The 22909-nt window shown below is 41.4% G+C and overlaps 1 protein-coding gene across 1 annotated transcript in view; it reads left to right on the forward strand.

Moving 5' to 3' along the window:
• Positions 1 to 3: 3 nt before the first annotated feature.
• Positions 4 to 22909, forward strand: part of LOC118821531 (glycine-rich cell wall structural protein) — a 27622-nt gene continuing 4716 nt past the window's right edge. The window contains exons 1-22 of the mRNA XM_036590197.1: positions 4 to 166; positions 4352 to 4399; positions 4984 to 5025; positions 6333 to 6386; positions 6894 to 6911; positions 7027 to 7098; positions 7294 to 7383; positions 8640 to 8669; positions 9079 to 9114; positions 13590 to 13640; positions 13769 to 13819; positions 14002 to 14040; positions 14129 to 14185; positions 14315 to 14365; positions 14668 to 14706; positions 15094 to 15138; positions 16318 to 16377; positions 16561 to 16608; positions 19024 to 19074; positions 19168 to 19221; positions 21340 to 21408; positions 21960 to 22106. Of these exons, the coding sequence (XP_036446090.1) occupies positions 100 to 166; positions 4352 to 4399; positions 4984 to 5025; positions 6333 to 6386; positions 6894 to 6911; positions 7027 to 7098; positions 7294 to 7383; positions 8640 to 8669; positions 9079 to 9114; positions 13590 to 13640; positions 13769 to 13819; positions 14002 to 14040; positions 14129 to 14185; positions 14315 to 14365; positions 14668 to 14706; positions 15094 to 15138; positions 16318 to 16377; positions 16561 to 16608; positions 19024 to 19074; positions 19168 to 19221; positions 21340 to 21408; positions 21960 to 22106 (1219 nt within the window). The 5' untranslated portion in view covers positions 4 to 99. The remainder of the gene's footprint in view (positions 167 to 4351; positions 4400 to 4983; positions 5026 to 6332; positions 6387 to 6893; positions 6912 to 7026; positions 7099 to 7293; positions 7384 to 8639; positions 8670 to 9078; positions 9115 to 13589; positions 13641 to 13768; positions 13820 to 14001; positions 14041 to 14128; positions 14186 to 14314; positions 14366 to 14667; positions 14707 to 15093; positions 15139 to 16317; positions 16378 to 16560; positions 16609 to 19023; positions 19075 to 19167; positions 19222 to 21339; positions 21409 to 21959; positions 22107 to 22909) is intronic.

The raw sequence follows: 22909 nt of genomic DNA on the forward strand, positions 1-22909 counted from the left end.
CATTACTCGCGTCTCCGAAGCCGGCCAGCTCATCCGTCCTCGTCTATCCTCTTGGCCTCCCATCCTTCTCTGCGTCTGCCTGTTTGTCTGTTGGCTGCCATGTTGGGTCAGAGGCTCCTGCAGACTTCAGTGCTGCTGTGGCTGGCACACTGCACTTTACAAGGAGGTAAGAAGCAGTGGGGGAGGGGGGGGCACGTTCATCTGAGGTGCTTTTGGAGAGTGAAAGGTAGCAGAGTGAGAGATGCATGGAGATGCGGTTGGGTTAGAGAGATGGTGTACAGAACGCAGCTCTGGAAGCAGGAGTTTCTGAGGGTTTGAGTGACATCAGTCTGGAGTTTAACATTTTGTTGAAATGAAAAAGTTCGTTCTTAGTTTTTTAACGAGCGTCTACGTCAGTAACTAATGCTAATACATTGTTTAATGTGTGGGAACTGCATGAAATGCATTGAACTTATCGAGCAACTTCAGTAGTGACACTAAAACTATTTCGTGTCCTTTAATGAGAGTGTAATGAAAATGTTTTGAGCTAAAAGCCGGAAACATTCTTGAATAAATGGGATTTTTTTCACAATTTTTACTTATGATTCTTCAAAATTCCAGTTTTTTTAAAGAAAGTACATATACCGTACAAAATTCTTTGCATAGCCAAACTTTGAGCAGTGAGTTATATACACCTATCAGGCATAACATTCTGACCACCTCCTTGTTTCTACGCTCATTGTCCATTTTATCAGCTCCACTTACTATATAGGTGCACTTTGTAGTTCTACAGTTACAGACTGTAGTCCATCTGTTTCTCTGCATACTTTGTTAGCCCCCTTTTACTCTGTTCTACAGTGGTCAGGACCCCCATGGACCCTCACAGAGCAGGTACTATTTGGGTGGTGGGTCATTCTCAGCACTGCAGTGACACTGATGTGGTGGTGGTGTGTTAGTGTGCATAAAGAAGTTGCTTTATGAAGTGAAATTTCTGTTCAAATGCAATCAAAATAATTACTGCTTGACCTGTACAAATCTTCTGTACATGCTCCTAGTGGCCTCCAGCTCATGGCAAACACCAAAAATTAGGCAGTGTGACAACCTGGCCTCCCTTCCATCGTCATTCATGCAGTACTTGAAGCAGAGAGCCTGTCGCACACAGCTGGTGTGATTGGTCACATTGACAAGTCAAGTCAAAGTTTATTTATATAGCGCTTTTTACAACAGGTGTTGTTGCAAAGCAGCTTTACAGAAAAATCAGAGTCCGAGCCCCCATGAGCGTCGCCAATGGCAACGGTGGCAAGGAAAAACTCCCTAAAAGCAAGAGGAAGAAACCTTGAGAGGATCCAAGACTCAAAAGGGGAGCCCATCCTCCTCTGGTCGACACCGGATAGCAAACAATAACAAAAGAGCAACATAAACAGAGAATAAGGTTTTACATTACTATGAAATATTAAAATACAGGGGCTCTGCTGGCAGCAGTGGTGTGAGGCAGAAGGGTTGTGGCCACTGCTTCTGATCTAAAATGCACATAGCTGAGCTGAACTCCCGTAAGAACAAAAGCCCGGTTATGGTGGTGACACACCCATTGTGATCAGCATGCTACCGTCATGGGATGCTTGCTATGGTCTTCAGAATCGCCGCTGTTGTTGAATTGACTTGTATTGAGTAAGGAATCAAGATCACAGTTTTAATGTAATTTTTGTGCAGACCTAGTTGGGAATGAACACTAGTGTAAAATAAAAGCTCATCTATCCACTGTTGCTCAGGGTTTACTCACCTAAATGGATAGTGAATGCTGGCTCTCTGAAGGCGACTCTTAAGTACGTTATGTTTAAATATCTTAATACCAAAAGGTAATCTGGACATGTTCAACCCCATTTCCAAAAAAAGTTGGGACGCTGTGCAGAATGTAAATAAAAATAGAATACAATGAACCGTAGATGATGGAAAGCAAAAGTTCGTTGCTATTTTACGTTGAGAAACGTTATTCTTGAATTGTTGCACTATTTGATGGTGCAGTCTTTCACAGAGTGGTGAACCCCTCTTGATCTGTACTTCTGAAAGACTCAGCCTCTCTGAGATGCTCTTTTATACCCAATCATGTTACTGACCTGTTGCCAATGAACCACCAGGTGTTTTTAATCATGACACAACTTTACCAGCCTTTTGTTGCCCCCCGTCCCAACTTTTTTGGAACATGTTGTTGGCCTCAAATTTAAAATGGGCATATATTTTTCAAAAAACACAAAAATTTCTCAGTTTCAACATTTGATATGTTGTCTTTGTGCTATTTCCAATGAAATATTGGGTTTAAATGATTTGCACATTGTTGCATTTTGTTTTTATTTACATTTTGCACAGCGTCCCAACTTTTTTTGGAAAAGAGGTCGTAGCTAAACTGGTTTTCTGTAATCTAGCCACTTGTGCATTAGCGTCTGCAGCGTTGACTTGGATCCAGTCTAGATATACAGTGTATGTGTGCTTCCCTTAATGACGCAGATCAGTCAATGAATGTTCATATTTCTGAATTCTCCTGTTTACTGATGCTGCGACTGAAGGACACTGATCCATACTCTGACTTCATGATCAGACTGTGGAGGTCCACTCTCAGAGCTAGATGATAAAAGGATATTCCAGCCTACCGTCTTAAAAATAAATGGTGCCCAAAAGTATAGAATCTCTTTTAGATCCCCAAAGAATCTTTCAGTGGATGGTTCTTTAAAGAGCCTTTTTACAACATAAATGACATCCACATCAAGTAAAAGTTGATCTTTTTCCCCTTAGAACTGTACAGCCAAACCAGGAACTGTTCAGGAACATGTATTTTTCTAACAGTGTAGCCCAGCATTGGGAAAAGGGTCAGGACGCCCTTACCCTGAGCTCTAACTGCGAAAAGTCTGAAAGTGACAAATTCCACTGAAGTGCGACGCTATCTGTTCCCCGGCAGTGCCCTCACTTGGTAACCTGCTATCTGAGGGAGTCTACAGTATAATGAGTTTTAAGGCACACAGCGTACAGACGGACTTCACTGCATTACTGCAAAATGACTAATAAAGAATGTGTCACAGGGAAAAGTGTGAGTGAAGCGAGTGAGCAGTGGCGGCACAGTTTTCCAGCTCAATTCCAGTTGCCTTTAGCAGTTTTTGCACATTTACTGTACTAGAACTACAATTAAGCCACTGTCTCAGAGTACTTTGTGACACTGGCCCCAGCATCCGGCCAATCATCCCAACAGAGCATTGGGATTACTTTGCAGTGCCAAATAGATTGTCATCTCAGTCAATTCATGGATTAATACTCTATTTCGGTGCAGCGGTTCTGCGTCACCGAATGTATTTTCAGTCCACAGATTTTTCCTCCTAATCCCCATTTACACACAGCGCCACAGATGGTTACATGAATGACAGATTAGGGGTTGTGTGACATGGCACGCAATACTGTACCGCAATGAAGATGTGGCCCATAAAACTGTTAGACGCTGGGATGTTGTGTGTCTTTTATCATATGGTTTGTGTAAGTCAAGCTTATTTTTCTTAATCCCCGCTCGCGCAGACCATAACAACTCTACGTGAGATTTTTGAAACAGTCGATAAATAGGGGAGAAAAAAAACCTCACTGGGGTGAATGGCATCACTCCAAAGCACGTCTCAGTTGTCTGGACGCTGGCCAGCTGACAGGGTTGCGTCCACAGCCGCAGCATAAAAGCCGCCCGTATTTCATGTCTCGCCACTGTGGCTGAAAATCACAGGCCTCGGCCTGGGGGTGGCAGAGGTGGTCAAAATTTGACGACCAGCCGCGAGCGGAGGCTTTTACGACCCGCACACAGTCCATCCGTTTGTCCAAGCGCATGTGCGCATCAATGGAGGCCTGTTCCTGGTTTGTGCTGAGTCGGCTCTGAGCCCAACGACATTCGCACAGCTAATCGCCTTTTACGTCAGCCATCATACTTTATCGGCCATGAAAGCTGCGTTGCCATCCTCCTGAGAAACGCAAACGAGGAGAGGCATAAAACGCTCACAGACGAGGGGGAGAAGCGTTGAATGCATGCACAGTTTTACATCATTTATCAGCTACCACGGAACTGTTTATCAGCATCTTGACATCAGAAGCTGTCTGTCTTAAATCGGCCTGATGCTTACTGTCTCGCTCCTTTACGTTCACCCCGAGGGGCTGCAGTTACGCCTCATGTTAAAGCAGTGTACGCACTGTTTTATTAATTACAGTAATTTCAATCACTCAGTCAATTTATTGACTTGCTGCCATCCGTGAAAGAGGCCACATCAGTTCAACAAGTTCATAGTCTTATATCTCTCTCTCTCTCTCTCTCTCTCTCTCTCTCTCTCTGCTCCCTGTGTTTTTTTTTAATTAGGCGTCAGGCCTCAGACTGGAACCCTGGGGAGATTGGTACCAAGTCGAGGTAAAGCAGTGTGGAGTATTTTGTTAACCCAGTAATTAATCCAGTATTTTCTTATCCCATTCAATTAACCTAGCAATTATCTCTTTAGTTACCTAATGTTGTCCACAAATCAATGTTATTATTCCTGAAAATATCCAGTATTTTTGACATATTAAAAACAATTATCATGTTACAGAGGTAGACAATCATAACGTTAAGGGTCTTGCCCAAGGACGTGGCATGGAGTGCTTGCCCAGGTAGGTAATACTGCTGCTGTCTCCATGCTAGACTGAGGTTCGATTCCCCACCTGGGCAAACACATTATGATTGCCTACCTCTGTAATATGATGTAATATGAAGTTGTTCTGGATCTGCCCAGTGCTTAAATGTAAATGTACTTAACCCAGTTATGATCCTAGTAATCATGCCAGTAGTTATCCAGTTACATTATCCAAGTATTTATCCCAGTAATTATCTCATTTCCACCTATCATGAACAGGAGGTAGAAGCTCACTGCTTATCAAAGCCCAGTAGAGTGTGTTAAACACATCTCTATCCCTCTAAGCTCTTCCCGAGTATTGATGTATTTTTTTGTTGTTTTTAAGGTGCTGGTCTTGGCGGTGCTGGTCTCGGTGCAAAGCCTGGAGGTTTGTGAGGATGTGATGTTGTCTATATTGTGGTATTCCCTACTGTATACTAGGGCTGGGCGATATGGCCAAAAATGCTATCACGTTTAAAACATTTCGTATCGTTCGATATCGATACATATCACGATAAATGTCAAATCGTTATTACTTTCAAGTTTGAAGGCTGATTTTTGCTCCTGAGTGGTTAATTGTTGTTTTAAACTTATCCTGTATGGGATACATACAGGATAAGACATGACATGACAAACACTCACCAAACGGTGGAACATTTCACAGGTCTGTCATGGGAGAGTGGGAGAAAGTGTCTGGTCAGCTGTTTTTACCAGCTGGGAAAGCACAGCCGCAATTGTTGTAATAGTCATAATTTAAGAAAGAAAACAGATTATTTTTAGCTGTCTGGTGACGAGCGCTCGGCTGTCCAGTTACAAGTGCTAAACAAGTGGCCGACAACAGTGCTAAACTGTTTAGTTTCCCAACAACGTCAACTTAGTATGAACAGCAAACATTAGCTGGCTCAGTACGTCAGTGATGGATCACACCGCCTTACTGCCATCAGTCCTACCACATCCATGTCAGAGCATATCACAGTATTCAGACACCAGCTAGCGACGTCTGGATTTCTCTGTTCTGTCATAGTAGTTTGAGGGGTGAACCACAATAAATCTGACGCTCGCTGTGTAAAACCATCAACTGCAGAGTGAATCTTTAACACTAAACAAACAGAGTCCTCCTTTTTGGTACGTTTAAACTGAAATCAGCGCTTTTTTGCCTTGTTTGATCTACAGTAGCATCAAGCAGACATGATTTAATGCTGCTAAAGCTTTTTAGGATGTTGGGAAACAGGTGAGTTCGCTGTAGGACAGTACAGTTACGCCACTGATCTCGTCCCTCGCACTTGGTCACAGGAGAACAGATCGCTGGTCGCTCCACTCAAACAGGGAATATATAACTCCATGTTTTAGATGTCGCTAAAGTATATTTGGCGACTCATTTCACTCCTTGAACCCCCCCAGTCATGTCAAAAAACTCGGAAATGCGCCCTCTCGTGGCGACAGCAGAGTAGTGTCACTTCCCTTGCAGTAGAAAACGCCACCAGGGCTGTCGCTAGAATGTGGAAGTGTAAGAATGCTCTATTATATCGAACATCTATCGAACATTTCTTATATTTCTATTGATGAAAGTTATATCGCGATAATTATCATTATCGTTGTATCGCCCAGCCCTACTGTATACATATAGCTTTCTTCAAGTCTTATTTAGTGCTTGCTCTGTGCATTCTGCACCCTTTCTGCACTCTTCCTCTCTAGGCGCTGGTGTTCTCGGAGGCCGTGGCTATGGAGGGAAACCTGGAAAGGCAGGCAGTAAGTACTATGACTTATAACCCCTGAAGTGTGTGTGTTGGCTGAGGGATGGTGGGGCTTGTGAAGGTTGCAGGCATATCTTGAGTTGTCCTTGCCAACAGGACAGTGATGAGGATGTGCTCTGATGATCGATCGTTAACTGTGGATAAATCTGGACGGTGGATAAATCTCTCAGATACAGACCTTTATAACATCTAGATCAAAAAGAACATGATTCATTTCAGTTCTTACATGTGATTTGAAATGAGTTTTTTATGCTGTGGTGCACTGATATGTGTCGTGTATATTTGAGCATGTTTAAGTGTATTTAAGTATATTGTTAATGTCATATAAAGCTTACTATTTACTATTTAAACTTATTATTTACACCAGTTGAAAATCCCAGCTGCCCTTTATATTTCATGATAAGTCTTTGTGAAATTTGAGGTTTTGTTACAAAAAGAGAGAATATAGCAATATAACACTCTAATAACTGCAGTAATCTCTCCTGTGTTCTGTTTTAAACAGCTGGTCGTTACCTTGGAGGTGAGCTGACGTCGTTAGATCTTCATTGTGCTGGTGGTAAAGGAAGGATAGAAACCTTGTTGTAAAAAATGCAAAATATGTCCATAAGAATTCATATGGTGTTGTTTTCTTCAAGCGGGAGGATACAGGCCCTTATCAGGTAGAGGAGGTGCGAAACAAGGCTACGGAGGAGCCCTAGGAGGTTTCGGTAGGAATAATAATGCTTTTCCCGTATTTTCTATGTTCACGTATTACTATTATTTTGCAAGGCACATTTCATTCATGTTTCAAATAAAGCTTGAGGTGCCCTTCTTTTCAAGTACAGCTCAGAGTGTCCTTAAAGTGTAGGCGATATTTGTAAGCAGGCTCCTTTCTGAAATGCTCTGGTTGGTTTTGGTGGTAGGTGCTAGTCTTGGAGCAGGACTTGGACTTGGACTTGGAAACGGGCTGGGAGTGGCCCTGGGGTCTCAGGCAGGAAAGCTAGGAGGACGAGGTGAGGGACCCTTAGGTGTTTTTTCCAGTGGTGGACGAAGTACACAAACCATGTACCTGAGTTAAAGTAGAGATACCCAAGGTAAAATATTACTGCAGTAAAAGTAGAAGTTCCTCCCTTTAGACCTCCACTTGAGTAAAAGTACAACAGTATTAGCCTTCAAATGTACTTAAATATCAAAAGTAAAAGTACTAAAAGATTAATTATGACTTTAATGTCCTTTTACCGTTTTTATAAGAAGACTCTGCTTTATTAACTCATTTTAGGTGAAAATACTCCAGTGTCTCTCTTGGTAAACCAGTCTTTTAATAGAATGTCATTAATTAGTGACGCTGATGTCCATTAAAATTATCATGAGCACAAAACACTGAAGGCAAACAGTTCCCATCAGGTAGAACTGAGTGGCTCTGAAATCACTTTTTACAAACAAGCAAAGTTTCAGTTTAAGATTTATTTGAACTGAGTTACAAGTTAAAATGAGCTTATTAAAAACTTAAAACTCAGATTCACAAATGAGTTTCCTTTACTAAACTGCATCTGTAGGTCTCTGTTCATAAACATCATCTAGCTGAAACTAATTTACTATAAAATGAAATCGTGTTTGTATAAATTCAGAATAAAGACACGTCAGTCACAACTGCATATGAGTACATATTTCTATATTGTGGTCTGTTTACACAAAGTTAGGTTAGTTCATCATTTATGTTGAATAGACTTTCCCAGAATTTTACGCTGCTGCACTGATGTTGAACCGTCTGCTGCACTGGGTCGGTATGACCAACAGGTCAAAACAAGCTCAAAACAAAGTGACCGCTGTGCCCTCATTGGTGTTCTTACTTTGCGCTTCTTTTGTTTTGACATGTTACGTTTTTATTCACACATAAACCAAAAGGAACAACAGATTTCACATAATGCGGTGGAGTAAAAATTAAGATATTAGTCTTTGAAATGTGGTGGAGTGAAAGTAAAAAGTCGCCCAAAATGGAAAAACTTCAGTACAGATACACGAAAAACTACTTAAGTACAGTAACGACAAGATTTACTTCATTACTGTCCACCACTGTTATTTTCTTCATTCTTCTATGTTGGCTTCTCAAAAAAAAATGGTAATAATTTACTGAACAAATATTACAATATTCTTGCAGGACAGTATTGCTCACTCTCAGAAAGGGTTCCTTCACAGCTATTCCTGCAGTAGTAAGATCAGGCCTAATTGATTATTGGCATGAATGAACTCAGTTTCTGCTTTCTTTCAGGATACCCTAATGGCTATGGACTCCAGCCAGGTGAGTGTGTCCTCTGTGGGTTTTGTCTTTGTCAGTGTGTCCTCTGTGGGTTGTGCGAGTATGAGAGTGTGTATATTTTAGCTGTACGTTCTTGTGAGCTTATCTGAGTTCAGTATGTCTCCCTACCATGTGACACCTGGGGACGTGAGTCTGATCTAATCCAAAAACCAACACTGGGCCATGATAGTAACATTTCAAAGGTTGTGATATATGCTTTTCATTGGCTATGATTAAATGTCATGGTGTTGATTTATATGGGTGGATGTAACTGTGTGTGTGTGTGTGTGTGTGCGTGTGTGTGCGTGTGTGTGTATGTGTGTGTGTGTGTGTGTTGTTTGTAAAAGATGGAGCAGTAATTTGTTTATTTCCATTTGCACTAACCTTGGCCCTGATCCTGTCTTGTTGCTAGGTTACGGTGCCGGTGGATACCCTGGTGCTGGACGCGGTAAGTTAACTCACAGTTAGCGAGACTCGTTTTACTCTCATTGGGCCTTGTGATCGACGACTGTCCAGTACCATGTTTTTCCAGTCATGTCATTTTTTCTTGCACACGTAATAATTTCGTTTTGCGAATGTTTTCTTCCGTTTTGTGTCCTGAATTTGTGGTTCCTGTAATTTCATATGTTTATATAGACTCACGCTGTTTATTGTGTGAAGTGTGTGAAGAAAATCTTCCTTGTCTTCCTGGTGATGATCAGCCAAGGTGTCATATTTAAGAGGCCAGTTACTGCCGTCCCATATTACCTGACCATATGCTTGATTGTTGTTCAGAACAGCATCATACAGTATATCGGTTTGGTCCTAGTTTTAGTTCCACATCTTAAGTTCCACGAAGATCAGATGGGATTGGGCAGAGTGAACTTAATGGGTACTGTTAACCATGAAGATCAGAAAAAGGCTTGTTTTTTAGTAGAAAATGACCACCTCTGTGGAAATATGCGAGACACACCTGCCCTTAGTCACAGTACTGTTTCCTGGACATATGGAGGCTGTGGTTATGGTACCTGATGCCACCAGTAGGTGATGTGGGCGGGGTTGTTCCCACAGGACAGGGCCCTGAGACCTCCAGACTGGGTAAAAACAAAAATGAAAACCTTTTTGAAGCTGTGGGTGTCTTTTGTATCCACTCCCTTTGTATCTACTCTGCTGTGCCTGTGATGTTGGTTTGTACATAGCATAACCTGCCCCTCCGCACCGTTTTACCACGTCTGCTTTCCACACCTCTCAGTTCAGTTCACATCACGAGTGTTTTGATGGAGCCGACAGTGATCCCTGGCTTTTGTGTGCAGGTGTGTGAAAGCAGGCCTCCTAATGTTAGCAGGGCCTTTTTTGTCAGTAGATGCGGATAATGGATCTTAGAATAACACGCATTTGCATTTTTGTTCATGTGCATGTTTTTGATCATCCTCTGATGCTGAGAGCAGACAGTCACAGCATTCTTCAGCAAACACCAGCAGACCCAAACGCTGGGCTGATGTGCTGTTCTTGTGTGGGGTTTGGGAGACTCTGAAAGGTTCCCCACCATTGAAGGTTGGTTGGCACTCTGTAACAGAGTAGTTTCTGCCTCTATATTAAAAACAAAAACAAAGGCAAGTCTATTCGAGATTATAAAACAGATCCGGTCCTAAAATCTGATTGGCTGAGCAGTGTTTGAAGCCATTGTAAAATCCACGATACACCACTCCTATTACCACCTCACAACAACTGAACTCGGCACGAAAAACCCTTGTGCTGTAAATGGAATAATCTCATGCCACTTGCATGGACCACTGAGTGTATTGATGAAGGAAGACCCCATTTTTTTGTTTAAACTGAGGGGCTGGAGACTTATATTCTTAACTAGAACTAGGCTGGTCAGCTAGCTAACAGGCTAAAATATAACAACTCCATCATTAATATCACAGGCTTGAATTAAAGTACTTAAGTTATGACTAACTGTGAAACATATATAAGTCTTAGAAATGTCACTTGAATTGATTACGCACTTCAGATGTTGGTGTTTCGGTCAGTTGTACGGTCAAACCCAGGCTGAATCCCAAACAGCTCTGTACTCCCTAAATAGTGTTCTAGCTATGAAAGTTTAGAAGTTCTAGCTTCTAGAGCCAAACAGTGCATCATGTATCGAGTGTGGATGTGGAGTCCTAAAACACTATTTCCAAATCACTTTTTGCACCGTTTGGCTGCAGAATCCAGTATTTAAACTCCTATGTAGTGCACTATGTAGGGAGCAGGGAGCCGTTTGAGATTCAGCCCCAGTGTGAGAAGAGGGCGTCGCTGGATTGGTGCTAAATAAGACTCGGTGGTAATTTGGTAACCAAAAAGTACTTTGCATTAAACAGTGCTGTTATCATATGTTGGTTCTTTTTACAACAAAAACTTCATGATAATATTCATGAAATGACCGCAATATACAGCGATGGGCGACCAACGTTCTCCTCATTCAGCGTCCATGGTTGCGTGGCAACAATACCAAACTTTAAACAAACCACATTTCTTGGCGGCGTAGTTGTTTATGTCGCTTATTATTATTAATAACTTAAATATTTTCTGTAAAGTCGTGTATTTTATCGTATTTTATGTTGGCTGCTGTTTTATAAAAGCAATAAGCCACTTGAGGCTGTGTGTTACTGTGATTTTATCAAGGGACGGGAGTTTTAGGCCTCCACTCCACTAAGAACACTCTTCCCGTGATAAAATCACAGAAACCCACAGCCTCTCGTGGCTTACTGCTTTATTATTTACCAACTTGATGTGGTTTCAGAGCAAGTGTGTGATGCAGGGATGCAAATTTTGTTGTTAGTTGACAGTTAATAATTAACCGGCAATTAACGCAGTTTGAACATTGATAAAAAGAAGGTGTATAAACGTACATATCTTGTTAGTTCCATCGGAAACCTAAAGAAACTAGTTTTCTACTCCAAACATTTTCGTAGTGACCTAGTTGTATTTTGGTTGCGTGTTCTCAGGGCTGTTAGAGGAGAACCTTAAATAACGCACCTTAGCATCACTACATGTGGCACTTTTGTTGGATTAGTTTAGATGCTATATCATTTGGCTGCTGTCGAAAATCCACCGTTTCTTTCCTTGAGTTTAAAGTCTTTGTGCCTTGATTACAATCATTTGAGTATAGCTTTGTGGGTGGCTGTATTTTGTTGATTAGCTGCTTTTGTGTGGCCTCTATGTTCAGCCCATTATAGTACAAATCACTTCTTCTCTAGTATTGCTGATCAGCTTTTTGTGAAGATGCCTGAGGTGCTAGGAAGGCTGAAGACTTGTGGGCCTGAAGCTAGTGATGGTGTTTCACACTGCTTATATTCAGTCTCAGGCAGCGACAGGTTCAGTTGAAAATGGAAAGGCTTTAAAGGTTTAGCCTCTTTGTACTACTTCATCTGAATGAGAAGTAGTGAGACTTCTGGCTGTTTCGCAGGCTCAGGTTCAGACAGCTCTGGCTGTCTCTTCAGCGACTGGTAGGGAAGTCTCGAAGTTTTGATTGTCAAACCACAGAAGTAAGTTCTCACAGCTGAGGCACCGGGGCCAGCTAGTGAGAAGCGTGTTGGTATCATTCGCTGTTGATGGCAAAGTCTTGAAGGAACTTCGACAAAATGTTTAGGACGTTCTTAGCTGCACGTTCGAAACGCTTCTTTTGGCTGGAGAGTGAATGTCATAGAAATACTTTAATGCAAAAAGCACAGATGAGTAAAAATCTGGCAAGAAAGGAAGTCTTTTGCATGTTTTGTGCAAATTCTGTTGCTCCCCTTTGGAAAGACCATACCTTAATTAAAGGCTCTCTTCATGAATTCCATGTATACAAGAGAGCAGAAGTCTCAAAGGTTCAGAGTCTTCGTTCTCCTTCCTTCTCTGCACTGAAGGACAAACTTCTTGGTGGCCGATTTTAGCACCAGTTGACAAAAATCTTGCCCTGGTTGACCCAGACGGCAGAATAACTGCGTTCAGGGTAATTTGATGTGTTTGATGTTTGCCTAATTTGCCCTTTCTGTATGTAAGACAAAGTGTCCATTACTTGCTTTAGTTCATGTGTCTGTGTTTGAATTTCCTCTGGATTAGTACAGCTTGTCTTTCACGGCCGCAGCTAATGTGACGTGTTTTGTGACCTTTTATATTGTAAAAAGCATCATCTGTTGTATGAACCACTTTAATGTTCTGTCCAGCAAAAGTGTTTGCTTTTAGTTTTGTCAAGGTAAAATCTCACCATAAAAGCCCTATTAACTCTTATGTGGTGTCGATGTGTTTGTTACTCAGTGGTCTGGTGGACCCACCACATTATTGGTTTTTTAAATCAATACAGCCAAAACAATTTATGTAAAAATAGCAGATGTTTAAAATATCACAAGTGTCCAGCGTAGGGTTCTCCTTTAGCAGCTGTAGCCAGTCAGCAGCCTGTCCATGTTGTCCACCCACACACACACATGCACACACACACACACACACACACTAACAGCAGGCCATGTAGGAGGAGAACAGAGTGAAGGACACAGCACCTCCACACTTTTACTCCCCGCGGGTTCAGCCCAACACCACATGTGTAATATAAATGTGTGGGGGGGTGAACAGAGTGAAGACACTGAAAATGGGTTATTTTATATGTTCTACACAGAAAATGAGCAAAGGGCAAGAATCTGAGCTTCAAATAATAATAAATCACATGATTTTTTATTCTGGTGAACATTGAAAATGGGTCCCACAGACCTGAACACCACACAAGGGTTAAGTGACTATTATTCATAATAACTGAAATACTACTATGTTTTTCTCTTGTCATCCTCTAATATTTTGTCATAGTCATCCTTTAATCTTTGTACGCATTGTGTGTGAGTGTTATCATGTGTGTGATTGCATATTTGTTGTTTTTCTTTCACAAGACACACCATTCCTTGTTGCTTCATATGTGTACGTTTTTAGGTAATGGGCTTGGAGGAGGACTTCCACTTGCACAGGGAGAAAAAGGCAATGGTAAAAGGACTTTGCATTTATTTGTGAGACTCACAGTTCAGTTGCAAATGTAGTTTTGTCCCATAGTGAAAACAATAAGATGTCGTACTCCTCTGGCTTCGTTCTGTAACCCGTGTTGTGATCTTTAGGATATGCTCCAACTCCAGGAGTGCCAAATGGACAAGGTGTTCCAAGCAATGGTAACTCTCTGGTGCCTGTATGTCTTATATATGTGTGTAGATGCTGTGGTGCTTTATTGACTAGTGGCTTAGGATATTTGAGGTGTAGCTATGTCCAGTGGAATGACCTCTAGAGGAATTAAATAATGTAAGGAAATTATTCACACTAGCTTGTACCAAGCATCTGTTGTCTTGGTCTGTAGGTTACGTCCCAGCACCGGTGGTACCCAATGGACAGGGAGGTAAAACCAGCGCTCTTCAGTCTCACTTCACTGTTTAGTTTTATAAAATGCCGTTTTGTTGTTACAACCTTAGTGTTGTGATCTTCAGGGTATGGCTCTGGAGCAGGGATAATTAATGGAAATGGAAAAGGAGCTAAAGCTAACGGTAAACCTGCATGTGTGTGCCCTACAGTTGACTTTCGTGCCATTATATTGTAATTTATGATCAGGTTTGTTGTTATTTTTAGCTCAGATTGTGATGTATTGTATAGTTAACTAATAATGTGGTCTGTAGGCTACAGCCCAGGGGCAGGAGTGTCTAATGGAGCTGGAGTTATAAGCAACGGTAAAGCACCACAGCCATATCCATACTTGTCGATTAAACCTTGTGTTTCAGCAGAGTCGACACTATTGAATGATCGATATAGCAGGGTGTCTTGACCGGTAGTAGGAGAGCTTGAAGCGATGTTAAACCTCCATTGCATATCATTGCATCTTGCTGCCTTTATTTTTAGCTAAGAACTTTTATTACGTCTCGAAAGACAGAGGAAGATGTTACGAACTGTTACAGAAGATTTCATCATTTTGCCACTAGGCTTGTAGAAAATGATCTTTTTAGCGGCTGGTCATGAGTGCTGTGCTTTGTAGGTTATGGACCAGGGCCTATAGGAGTCAATGGACAAGGAGGTAAAGGTAAAAGCCTGCCAATGCTGTTTCTAGCAATCTACACTGCGTATACCAGTGGTTCCCAACACTATTCCAGAAGAGCCTATTGCACATTTTATGCCTTCCCTGTTTCAGTACATCTTTCTCAGCTTACCGATGGAGTCCAGTCAGTGCTGTGACTGTGACTGGGAACCACTGATGAACTCATACTCATTGAATTAAACATACATTGATCATTTGAGTTGAATGCCATACCATGAAGATGTAAACTGTAAACTCTGCTGAGTTTTCTATGGAGAAGGAAGTTTCGACGCAAGGTTTTTTTAGAACTTGGTCAAATAGAGTGTGGCTTGTGTTGAAATGGCGATTGTGTGTTTTTTAAACTGACTGTTGATCCGTATGGTGTAGGAGCAGCCATCCTCCGCAGAAAGGCTGCCAAAATGTCCAAGACTGGTAAACTCTCTAACTAAAGTGTGTCATAGGCTGTGTGGCCACATGCATGTCAGCCACAGGGTGGTATTTTTAACGTCCTAAATCACTGGGCTAGTCAATGGAATCTCTGCCGAGATGATGAAGGATTTAGGCCCGTAAAAATCCACCATTCACTATGGATCCTCTGCTGCTTCACCTTGATCTGGCTACACACCCTACATACACCTCTCTTATCCAAGGCGTTTGAGTCCCACGCTCCACCCCTCACTTCCCTTTTCCACTCCTTCTCCCCTTTTTGAATTTGTTGTGCTGCTGAGCACTGATTTTGTGTGTGTGTGAAACCTTTCAGTTCGCTTTCCTTTATCACTGCCCAGTCACTTTGGCTGTTGTCACAGACGTGCACACAGTATGTATGGTTTGTCATGTGTCAGTGTTTTTTGGCTCCACAGGCTCTTCTGCCATGCTGTTTAATGATGTGTGTGATACTGGGGTAAAGTGTAGGTGATAAAACCACAGTGTACGGTTTGGACAGTGTGTATTGTTCAGTTTATGGTGTGTAATTCACTGAATGCTTGGGTAGGTTATGTGTGGGGTAGTTAAGGTTAGGGGTAGGTATAGAGTAAGTTATGTGTGGGGTAGTTAAGGTCAGGGGTAGGTGTAGAGTAGGTTATGTGTAGGGTAGTTAAGGTCAGGGGTAGGTATAGAGTAATATGTGTAGGGTAGTTAGGTAGGGGTAGGTGTAGAGTAGGTTATGTGTGGGGTAGTTAAGGTTAGGGGTAGGTGTAGAGTAGGTTATGTGTGGGGTAGTTAAGGTTAGGGGTAGGTGTAGAGTAGGTTATGTGTAGGGTAGTTAAGGTCAGGGGTAGGTGTAGAGTAGGTTATGTGTAGGGTAGTTAAGGTCAGGGGTAGGTGTAGAGTAGGTTATGTGTAGGGTAGTTAAGGTCAGGGTAGGTGTAGAGTAGGTTATGTGTAGGGTAGTTAAGGTCAGGGGTAGGTGTAGAGTAGGTTTAAGTGTATATTATGTATAGTTACTAATTATACATACTATAAGCCGTCCTTTGTGATTATATCAACTACACAATACCATGATTTTCTGCTCCACAGCTTTCTTTCAAATCACGACATCTATCAAGGAGCATCATTTCATCCCACTGTCTCGATATCAGTGTATTTTAAAGCACGTGTGGTTGTTTTTGGCAGGGTACGGCCTCGGCACAGGCAGCTATCCAGGAGCAGGTCTAGCTAACGGCTATGAAGCGGGTACGAAACTGTTACGAAACATTTCTCAACTCGTGATGATCAGAAGATCATCTGCTCTTTCAATTAGTCCTGTAAACAGACCTATTTATTATGTTAGATTGAATATGCAGACACATTATTTGATCTTGTCCCAATCTAATACAGTTGCTGGAGTAATGAAAGACTTTGTGTATTCTGATTTAGCTCTTGGCTGGGGTGGATTACCAGTTGGTAGAGTGGGCAAACAGACTGGTAAGGCCATTTTTGTTTTATTTCACCTTAACTTCTTTATCTTTGTCTCATTTTCAGCAGTGCTGTTCATTTTTTTTGCTGATTTCTACTTCATGTGCTGGTCTTTGATCTTAAATTAAAATGCCCTGATTGTAATACACACTCTGTTTTGTTAAGCCCAATATTTTGTGCTATATACACCAACCGGCCACTTCAGTAAGTACAACTCTGGGCATCTACACTCTTTGGCCATTTTATCAGCTCCACTTACTATATAGGTGCACTGTGTAGTTCTACAGTTACAGACTGTAGTCCATCTGTTTCTCTGCATACTTTGTTAGCCCCCTTTTACCCTGTTCTTCAGTGGTCAGGACCCCCATGGACCCTCACAGAGCGGGTATTCGAGTGGTGGGTCATTCTCAGCACTGCAGTGACACTGATATGGTGGTGGTGTGTTAGTGTGTGTTGCGCTGGTCTAAGTGGATCAGACACAGCAGTGCTGCTGGAGTTTTTAAACACCTCAGTGTCACTGCTGGACTGAGAATAGCCAATAGCATCTTGTGGGCAGCATCATGTGACCACTAATAAAGAGCCAAATAAAAATCTGCACAAAATGTGCAGCAGATGAGCTATTGTCTCTGACTTTACCTCTACAATGTAGATTAACAAGGTAGGAGTGTCTAAAAGAGTGGACAGTGAGTGGACACAGTTTTTAAAACCACACACAACGCACACTAACACACCACCCCCACGTCAGTGTCACTGCAGTGCTGAGAATGATCCACCACTGAACAATACCCGCTCTCTGGTGGTCCAATGGTGGTCCAGACCATTGAAGAACAGGGTAAAAGGAGGCTAACAAAGTATGCAGAAAAACATGGACTGTACTCTGTAATTATAGAACTACAAGGTGTGCTTATAAGGTAAGTGGAGCTAAAAAAGTGTAGATTAAGGTAAGTGGCCAGTTGGTGTGTGTGTATATATATATATATATATATATATACACAAATATCACTGCTGTCAGAAAAAAACCTTATATCTCTATTTTAGTTGTTTTTTAGTTTGTGACATCATTTGAAAATACCTTTTGTCCTTTACGTTGTTTATAAATTTCATGATGAATGGACTAAAAGAAACGGCCCAAAATGACTTGTAAAAAAGTCTGGTTCCATTGACTTGCATTAAAAGTAAAGTAGGTTTTTTCCTTCTCCTGTAAAGTTTCCATTTTGGATATACAAGGTTTTCTTCTGACAACAGAAGAAACAATGATATATATATATATATATATATATATATATATATATATATATATATATATATATTTAAATTGCATATGATGCCTGGTGATATATCTACAGTACTATGCAAAAATCTTTAAATTGTCCTAAAAGTCCTAAATTGTTTAAAACTCTCTTTTTCTGCAGTATGTTTTTGCCTGTAAAAGCACTGAATAATCTAAGACTAAATACTAATAATAAATAGAGTAAAACGTTTTTGATTGTTGTTTTTTTAAAAAAGTTAATACGTTGGTTAGAAGAATAAAGTAAAAAAAAAAAAAAGAATTGGTTCCTTCTTGATAATCTTCAGTGCTCTCCGGCTGTTTCTTAGACTAAACTCCATCAGCAGCACACCTGACTTAATTTAATGAAGGACTGATCAGATAAATTAGGTATTGCATGGTCACTACAAGGAGGGCTTTGGAAATAGTTAAGCCAACACACTGGAAGACCAAGTCACAGTATACTGTTTATTTATCTGTATTTGTTCTAATTGTAGTTAATAAACAAGCACTTTTTTGAGAGCATGTATGTATGTTCTCATTAGAACGGCTAATTTAGGGCGCGTGTGGTGAGTCATCTTTACCGATAATGTGACAGGATATGGTCATGGTCAGAGAGGTTAAGCGGCCTTATCAACACTTCACTCCGGAAGCAGTGACTAATCTGACACATCTGCCTGCTCAGTCTTCTGAGAGTCAAGTTTGATGTGTCACACAATACAGACAAGAAGACAAAAGGCGTTATTCATTGTCTTCCACAATACATGTATTAATTGATGGTGTAGAGGCTCATATCGGTGTTCTGCCTGCATACAGAGAGTTGGGAAGGATTCACAAGTCCTTCTTGCTGCCCTGTGGTTTAGATGAAGCTAAGAAGCTGAGGGCGAAGACTTCTGCTAATGCATTGCCAACTGTTATCAGCATGTGTATGTCTGCATCTGTGTACCACAGGCCGTCTACAGCCGCTGCCGTCACTCTCAGTATATTGTTTTCTAACCAGCGCTGGTTGCATAAGAAGGCACAAACATCATGTGCTCTTTTGTTTTTTACACAAAGCTTTACGTTCGACTTGAGGCAGATTTCTTTTTACATTTTAAACAGTATATAATTTGAGGCAGTGAAATAATCAAGCAATGCCCCCCCCCCACTCTCTCCAGGCTATGGCAATGTGTATGGCATTAATGGATATGATGGTGGCTTTGGAGCTGGTGAGTTTGATCATGCCTTTATAACACTGTCCCAGCACTGTACTAACGCGCAGGCATAATTATAATCAAATGGGAATTATAATTATGTTACAGAGCTTGGCTATCCAGCAGCGTTAGCTGATGGCGCTGGGCTTGGAGGCAAGGCTGGTAAGAGCTGAGTCTAACTAAACACTTTAAGCACTTGGGAGCAGGTAAACTAGTTTCTCACAGCTTTATTTTGGCGTCTGTACAGTCGCACTCGAATCTCGGAGAGCGCTTCGAGGTTTTCAGGAAACAAATCATGCAGCGTCAAGGCCCTGTAAGACACTCGAAGGGGAACGCCACCGATTTTTCAAAATGTCTGTATTGTTTAATGGTTAACATGTAAACAAAGCCGCTCTGAGTGGTTTGATGTGAAATGCTTCATTCCAGAGAAACGAACCGAGTCAGAGTTGTTCAGAGTGGTGGTGATAGGAACCAGACATCTGGCGTGTCTAATGCCTCTAAAAGCTCCTTCACAAAACAAAAAGTTGTTATATGCAATAGTTATGAATACACTGCCTAAAGCCTGAGACACTGATGAACCCTCTACAGCACAAATTAGGAGAGCAATTAAAAAATATTCGATTTCTTGCATAAAATTGACCTGATTATTAAGTTCAAAAACTTTTTTTTTAAATAATAATGTATCCTTTGGTGTATGTTGCTTGGAGGCAACATTGTGCAACAATGGTAAGAAATGATATAGAGCCCTGAAGTGATGAGACCTGCCTTGTGACTGGATAAATCCATTCCACTGTCGCACAGTGTTGCTTCTAGGCAACAAACATATTTCTGTGAATTCTCAAAACAAATGATACTGAATGTTTAAAAGGAGGTTTAACCGTGTTTAAGAGAGGTTTAAGAGACAGTGACCATGTACATGCTTTTTATTGACTTACATAAACTCTGCCCTCTATTGTTAACCCTGTCATTGTCGTTAAATATGTATAATGCTATTGTAAAGTGAGGAAAATGGGTTTGTTGCCCTGAGGCAACATCGTGCAATAGAGGGTTAATCAGTTTATTTTAATCCATTTATGGTTAAGGGATACATGAAGGGTGTTCTAAGGCAAAATAGTCCACAAATCTTATTTTTCAGGTTGATATAACGCTGGCAGGCGGAGTCAGACGCTCACAGCAGAGGCGTGAGTTGAGATCTTTAATGTTAAAGGGGTTGTCCAACATCACAAAGCAGAAAGTCGAAAACCAGAAAACCAACACAGAACAAAAGGGTACAGCTAGAATCAGGGTCATAAGCGGAAAACGGGTCATACACAGGACAACAGTCAGGAACACGGGAGAAACACTTGATATGCATATGGATGTAATGATACTTCGCAAATAACCTAATCTAAAGCCCGGGCTTAAATACTAAACTAACAAACCACAGAAACAGCTGTGTGAAATTAGTAGTCTGGAGATGAAGAGCGCTGGTGGGTGGATCGGTGAGAGTCCTGAGTCATGTGATTCAGCAAGAGGTTCTGGGAATTGGAGTCCTGGGTGGCCCCGTTGGCTGTAGTTTCAGCCAGGACAGAGGGAGGCGTGACGGTTGACCACTTTTGGCCATCATGAACATTACACAGAAAAAATTGTGGCTTTGAATAGTAAATAAAATGGCTATATTTGTGTTGTCGACATGGCGACCCCTCGTTCCTATCACCACCACTGTAACAGCACCACAGCACAGTCTTTAAGCTTCACTACAAATGAAGCATTTCACATCAAAGCACTCTGAGTGCCTCTGTTTATACACCGATCAGGCATAACATTATGACCTTCAGTGGTCAGAACCTGAGAATGATCCACCACCCAAATAGTACCTGCTCTGTGAGGGTCCATGGGGGTCCTGACCACTGAAGAACAGGGTAAAAGGGAAACAGATGGACTACAGTCTGTAATTGTAGAACTACAAAGTGCACCTATATAGTAAGTGGAGCTGATAAAATGGACAATGAGTGTAGAAACAAGGAGGTGGTCAGAATGTTATGCCTGATCGGTGTATCTCAACCACCTAAGCAGACATTTTGAAGTGATGAAGTGATGAAGTGTGTTGATTTATTGTGTTTCAAAACCTTCATACTTCTTAATGAAGGTGACTGATAAAAGGTGCTACCACCTTCCAACTGTACCATACATATTAACACATCTCAGCTAATCCTCAATGCGAGATCCTTCAGCAATGTGCATTATTCTGTGTGTTGAACTCAGCAGCTAAGAGTATTTGATGTGTCTGTACTGCTGTAGGTCTGGGAGCTGGAGGCTTTGGAGCTCCAGCACTAGGAATAAGCACTGACCCCAAGTCTGCGAAGTACGGTAAGAAGAGTCTTTCAAACTGGTCAAGTTTGTTTCCATCCTGTTTGATGAAATCTTGGTGGCAGATTTTAGGGCTGGAGCTAATGAGTGGACTTGCTTAGTAATTGACCAATCAGATCGTTCTGCTTACTGCAGTTTCCTGTCACCATCACAGCACCACAATGATTTAGAGTTTTGTCTGTGCAACAAGTGTTTTTTTCTTTACAGTAAAACAGAAAAAGCCATATCACCTCCTATGGTCTGTGTGGTGTACTGCAGTCTTTCTGAACATTTCTATGTATTATATGTACATAGCAGAGCATTACAAGGCTTTTCTAAAGGTGACATGCCATCAACAAACCCACACATTAAGTTATTTTCTTTTCATAATCTTTTATAATGTTTCATAGGTTGTTGCATTGCCTACATTGTCTACATTGTCCTAATATATTTATTTATTTTTCTAATATATATATTTCAGTGTTTCCTGACTGATGACCAGTGTAATTTCCCAATTTCCCTTTCTGAATGTGTGGGTGCTCCTTGATGCAGTCGCTGTGTTTTATCTATAGGAGGCGCCAATCCAGGTTCTGTGCTTGGTGCTACTGGTGGCCAGCCTGTTGTGTCTGCTGGACTTGGCCTTCCAAGCAAAACAGGTGGCTATGGAGGGGCTCCTTACGTGGGGCAGACAGCAGGCCTGGGACCTGATGCTAGTCTGGGTAAACACACACCTGCATTACGACAGGACTGCGTGTGGTAGAGCTGTGCGTGTGTATGGATGTTAGGTGTGTCCGCGTGTCCAAGTGCAATTCAAATGTCGATGCAAATCGCTTGCTTCCCCGTCTCGTAAGAATTTGCTTGAGGATTTGACTCGACACGAATGTTCTACACCAGTGAAGCTTTGGTGGAGAGATCAGAGGAGTTTACGAAGACAAGTCAGAGAGACGATGAAGAGAAAAGAACGAAAGCGTGCTTTAATAGCGAACGGATGAACTGTCTAGACCACGGGTTCTCTATCCTGGTCCTAAAGTCACCATGTACCCTGTTCTCCTTGGGCTAAAACACTGCGTCAGGGTCAGTTAGTTGGTGACATGAGTTAGAAGGAAATCACTGAAATGTGGGGCCAGAACACACCAGGATTTAGAAATACTGGTTTAGTTAAAAGGTCAGGCAACTTGGCAAAGATGTAATATCACGATACTTGAAAACATTTTCATGACATACAATACATATCATGATATTTCAGTTGAAAAGGGGCAAAATGCAACATCAGAACAGGCTTATTTAATTATAAAAGGCTATCAAAATGATGAGTAAACATTTCAAATGAGCTGTATCGTGTGAAATAGTGTAAAATTTGCTGCTGTCGGGAAGAAAACCTTGTATCTTCATTTTTGCCGTTTTTCAGTTTTTGACATAATTTGAAAATACCTGATGTCTTTTACATTGTATGTAAATTTCATGAAGAATGAACCAAAAGAAACGACCCAAAATTACCTGGAAAAAAGTCTGGTTCCATTGA

Source organism: Colossoma macropomum, unplaced genomic scaffold (assembly GCF_904425465.1).
Source record: "Colossoma macropomum unplaced genomic scaffold, Colossoma_macropomum, whole genome shotgun sequence".
NCBI classification, from domain to species: Eukaryota; Metazoa; Chordata; class Actinopteri; order Characiformes; family Serrasalmidae; genus Colossoma; species Colossoma macropomum.